The 6,000-nt window shown below is 28.1% G+C and overlaps 1 protein-coding gene across 6 annotated transcripts in view; it reads left to right on the top strand.

Moving 5' to 3' along the window:
- Positions 1-4,025, top strand: part of raskol (Ras GTPase-activating protein raskol) — a 679,447-nt gene extending 675,422 nt beyond the window's left edge. For all 6 annotated transcript variants that reach the window (XM_075300491.1, XM_075300492.1, XM_075300488.1 and 3 more), the window contains one exon: positions 2,190-4,025. In XM_075300491.1, the coding sequence (XP_075156606.1) occupies positions 2,190-2,391 (202 nt within the window). In that variant the 3' untranslated portion in view covers positions 2,392-4,025. The remainder of the gene's footprint in view (positions 1-2,189) is intronic.
- Positions 4,026-6,000: the final 1,975 nt, after the last annotated feature.

Consider the following 6,000-nt stretch of genomic DNA (forward strand, 5'->3'; position numbering starts at 1 on the left):
CTATACCATGCTAACGATACAAATAGTTATAGGTTCAATCCCAATTTTGAACAAACTCCCAAAAAGTTTTTCAGCGGTGGATTATCCCCTCTCAGTAATGCTGGTGTCATTTCTGAGTGTTTCAAAGCTTCTCTAAGCGATTTCACAGCAAAGTGGAACGCCGTTCTAAAAGAGAAATTCACCCCTGTGGTATAACAATGGCCTGGAATATTGAGCTGCCACTATACCTAGCCTAAACCTGACTATCCTAAATTTTAAAAAAGGCGAAAGTCTAAAAGCCGACATTTTCAAAATTTATAGAAAGTCGAAGACTGAAAAAGTCATGTTACCCAAATTTAAAAATATCGAAATTCGACTATCCTAAAATTTGAAAAGTAGAAAGTTCGACTTTTCCAAGATTAAAAAATAACCAAAAATCGAGTATAGGTTAAGACCGATTAGATCCTGACTCAGACTATTCAGTTCATTGTGATAAAAGTCGAATGTCGAAGTTCACTTTTCCAAATTTTGAAAAAGTCGAAGACACAAAGAGTGAACATTTTCAATTTTTAAATTTTCGAAATTTACAAGAGAGAAGTCTTAAAGCCGACATTTTGATGAAATAGTCAAAAAGTCACTTTTTGTTTTTCGCAATACGACTATCCTAAATTTAAAAAAGGAAGAAATTTCCACTTTTCCATACATACCAAAAAAAAATATTTTTTAAATTCAATCACGAAATTAATGGATCCAATTAATTTTTAATTGAAATGTCATCAATCACAGAAATGATTGTATCAACCATCAAAGTCAAGTAAAGAATTAATTGATCCAAAACAAATTAATTGATCTGATTTATTATTGTGATTGATTTTTGTTTTAATTTAAACATTTGTTCAATCAATTATATTATTAATTGAATATTTTTGAAAATTCAATTAAAATTTTAATTGGAAATATTTTGGTAAACAATTTTTCTGTGTATTTCGAAATATATGGATAGTCATTCGTCAATTTTTAAAAAGTAAAAAGATCGAATTTGAGAGCTCGAAAAGCCTACTTCTCCAAATTGTAAAAGTGTCAGAATTCTATTTTCTGTAGAGAAGTCTAAAAGCCGACATTTTGGTGAAATAGTCAAAAAGTCACTTTTTGTTTTTCTCAATACGACTATCCTAAATTAAAAAAAAAGAAAAAATTTCCACTTTTCCATACATACAAAAAAAAAAAAAATAATTTTTAAATTCAATCACGAAATTAATTGTTCCAATTAATTTTTAATTGAAATGTATTCAATCACAGAAATGATTGTATCAATCATCAAAGTCAATTAAACAATTAATTGATCCAATTAAAAAATTAATTTATCTTCTTTATTATTGGGATTGATTTTTGTTTTAATTAAAACATTTGTTCAATCAATTATATTATTAATTGAATATTTTTGAAAATTCAATTAAAATTTTAATTGGAAAAATTTTGGTGAAAATTTGTTTCTGTGTATTTTTAATAGGTTAGGTGGCAGCCCGATGTATCAGGCTCACTTAGACTATTCAGTCCATTGTGCTACCACATTGATGAACTTCTCTCTTATCACTGAGTGCTGCCCGATTCCATGTTAAGCTCAATGACAAGGGACCTCCTTTTTATAGTCGAGTCCGAACGGCGTTCCCATTGCATTGAAACCACTTAGAGAAGCTTTGAAACCCTCAGAAATGTCACCAGCATTACTGAGGTGGGATAATCCAACGCTGAAAAACTTTTTGGTGTTCGGTCGAAGCAGGAATCGAACCCACGATCTTGTGTATGCAAGGCGGGCATGCTAACCAATGCACCACGATGTATTTTTAATAAGTCGAGAGCTCGAAAAGCCAACTTCTCCAAATTTTAAAAATGTCAGAGTAGTCGAAAAGTCGACATTTTTATGAAATATTTAAAAACTCGAAAGTAAACTTTTTTTCCCCAAATTTTGAATAACTCGAAATTCGACTATCTTAAATTTTGAAAATTGGAAAGGGGTCAAAAATTCGATATTTTGGTAAAAATCGAAAAGTAGGTCGAACTCAGCACAATTTAGGTCGAACCTAACCTAACCTAGTTCCTGTGGTATATATAGACTGCTTGTGAAAGAAATTCTGAAATATCTAATGTATAGGCTATTTACAAAATTTTATCAAATATAATAAAGAAAATATTTTTGTTTTCTGTTTCAGATTAATAACCATGGAAGAGGAACTACGACGTGAACAATTGAAGATGTCTTTGGCTTTGTCACACAAACAACGGGTCATTGAAGAACAAGGTCAACAAATAGCAGCCTTAGATGCAGCCAATAGCCGTTTATTAAATGCATTAACTGTTTTGAGACAGCGATATGAAACCCAACATCAACAACAGAATCAAGCGCAGCAATAGGTTTAGTCAGAAAAATGGCAATGATAAAGAAATTTAATGAGATGGTCTTCAAAAATCATTAAATTTTCGCTATTCTTTGACAATTTCTAATTTTTGCTCTAACCACCAAATCAAATTTCCCACCACATTTCAAAGAATCTTTGGTTTTTTTTTGTATTCTTCCCAAACCACCATGTAACAAAACGTTAGCATTGTTTTAAATATTTCTAAGTTATGATTTTAAAATATTTTAAATTTTTTAAATGTTAAGTTTTTCAAAACAAAAAAAGTATTTTTATCTGTTTTATTAAAAATAGAAAAGTTCTTCTTGTAAACCCAAATACATATACACACAACCCCCCCCCCCCCCCCCCACATCTAACCTCTTAAAGAGTGTTGTTTTTTATGTAAGAAAGAAAATAATTTATATTCTCCCCTGCCTCTTGCAAACCCAAGAAAAGGCAACTTGTTTTGAATATTTACGAAAAGTTTGATAAACCACAAAAGAGAAAAATCTTTTTTCATTTACTAATTTAAGTTGATAATTTCGAAATTTTCGAAAAAAAGAACAATGTTTTTAAATATGTATTGTATGATTTTATTTGCTGTATTTTAACCACCATAAAGAAAGTTTTTAATTTTAAACATTTATAAATATACCCTAAATATATACAAAAAAAAGAATAATTTTTAGAAGCGAAAACAAACAAAGCTTTTTCACAAACAAACAAAACAAAAAATGAAACATTTTATATATAAAAATATATTTAATCAAAAATACCCCTTGTATAAAAATATTTACTTTTTATGTTATAATTTATAATAATTTTAACCAAAGTTATATTTTGCAACAATCTAAGCCAAGATCCTTTTCCCCTTCCCCCCAAAAAGGGATAGATCTGGCTATAAGTTAAACAAACAAATAAAAAGCAAAGAAGGCAAGCATGTCATAAAAGGCTTGTTTTTTTATATTAATCGAAAACGTGTGTCGTCTTGTAAATGTTTTTTTCCCACACCCCTAAGTCTTTGTTTAATATATATATATATTTTTTTTTTCAAAATAAATAGTTAAATAATTCAAAATAAAATTTAAAGCTTTTAATGTGCTTATAAAACAAAGAAAGAAAATTAAAAAAAATATATAACCAAATGAAATAATTCCATTTATAAGCAATAACCAAAAAAAGAAATGCAAATCTAAAACCCCATAGTCTGCTCCCTGCCCTTCCTTTTGCAATATAAAAAATCTTAATAAAAAAAATCTATTACAAAATTTTATTGAATGTTACATTTTAAATACCAACTATATACTATTTATATAGTCCATAGATATTTACATAGCTATTCTTAAATTAAAGCAGTTGCTGCTTTATTCACTTTTTTTACCAAGTTGACACTCGTTTATTTCTAATTTTTGCAAATTATTTGCTGCTAAACCTTTTTTGTTTTTAATGTTTTTTTTTCTCTTTATTTAATGCATCTACATTTAAGCGATGATCGTCTTTGCACGATAATACACACCAATAAAAAATAAAATAAACATTATTTAAACAAACAAACCGACAACTTCCCCTCTAATCTAAAACAAAATGAAAAATCTACAAAACTTTATTGATAAATAAACCACAAAAATATTTATGAAATGTAATCACAAATTGTATTTTTATTTAAAATGGGTAAGACCTAATGTCGTGTCAGACTATGGTTGAAGTGGGTAAACCTATGACGAAAATCTACTCTCGAAGTCGACTTTTTGTATGACAAAACTCCAACTTTCAGAAATTTGATAAAAAATCTAAATTTTCAATTTCGAAATTTTAAAAAAGTCGAAAATACGAAAAGTCAAATTTTTTTAAATTTTAGAACTCCCAATGATGGCAAGTTCAATTTTCGATAATCGAAATTCAACTATTCTAAAGTCCACGGTTCAAAAATTTGATTATAAAATTCAAAAAGTCTTCTTTTCGAAATTTTAAGAAAGTCGAAGATACGAAAAGTCAAATTCTCAAAATTTTAGAATTCCAATGATGGAACGTACAATTTTCGATAGTCGAAATTCCACTATTCTAAATTTTAGAGAAAAGTGGATTTTTTCGAAAAGTCAACTTTTCCGAATAATTAAAATTTCGAAAGTTTACTATCACAAAATTTTTGAAAATGTAGAAAGTAAAAAATTCGAAAAGTCGATATTTTGATGTAATAGAGGAAATCTCGAAAAGTAAAATTTTCTAAATTTTGAAATAGTCCAAAATTGACTATTATAAATTTTAACAAGTAAGGAAAGTCTAAAGTCGGGCGGAGCCGTCTATATTATACCCTGCACCATTTTGTAGATCTAAATTTTCGATACCATATCACATCCGTCAAATGTGTTGGGGACTATATATAAAAGTTTGTCCCAAATACATACATTTAAATATCTCTCGATCTGGACATAATTTGATAGACTTTTACAAAATCTATAGACTCAAAATTTAAGTTGGCTAATGCACTAGGGTGGAACACAATTTTAGTAAAAAAAATATGAGAAACATTTAAATATGAAGCCATTTTAAGGAAACTTCGCAAAAGTTTATTTATGATTTATCGCTCGATATATATGTATTAGAAGTTTAGGAAAATAAGAGTCATTTTTACAACTTTTCGACTAAGCAGTGGCGATTTAACAAGGAAAATGTTGGTATTTTGACCATTTTTGTCGAAATCAGAAAAACATATACATGGGAGCTATATCTAAATCTGAACCGATTTCAACCAAATTTGGCACGCATAGCTACAATGCTAATTCTACTCCCTGTGGAAAATTTCAACTAAATCGGAGCAAAAAATTGGCCTCTGTGGTCATATGAGTGTAAATCGGGCGAAAGCTATATATGGGAGCTATATCTAAATCTGAACCGATTTCAACCAAATTTGGCACGCATAGCTACAATGCTAATTCTACTCCCTGTGCAAAATTTCAATTGAATCGGAGCAAAAGATTGGCCACTGTGGTCATATGAGTGTAAATCGGGCGAACGATATATATGGGAGCTATATCTAAATATGAACCGATTTCAATAAAATTTGGCACACTTGACTATAGTACTAATTGTTCTTCTTTTGCAAAATTTTAAGCAAATTAGGGTAAAACTCTGGCTTCTGGGGCCATATAAGCCTATATATATATATATATATATATATATATATATATATATATATATATATATATATATATATATATATATATATATATATATATATATATATATATATATATATATATATATATATATATATATATATATATATATATATATATATATATATATATATATATATATATATATATATATATATATATATATATATATATATATATATATATATATATATATATATATATATATATATATATATATATATATATATATATATATATATATATATGGGAGCTATATCTAAATCTGAACCGATTTCTTCCAAAATCAATAGGGTTCTATTCTGAGCCAAAACACATACTTGTACCAAATTTGAAGTCGATTGGACTAAAACTGCGACCTAGACTTTGATTACAAAAATGTGTTCACGGACAGACGGACATGGCTATATCGACTCAGGAGCCCACCCTAAGCAGTTTTGCCAAAGACA

Source organism: Haematobia irritans, chromosome 3 (genome assembly GCF_050003625.1).
Source record: "Haematobia irritans isolate KBUSLIRL chromosome 3, ASM5000362v1, whole genome shotgun sequence".
NCBI lineage: Eukaryota > Metazoa > Arthropoda > Insecta > Diptera > Muscidae > Haematobia > Haematobia irritans.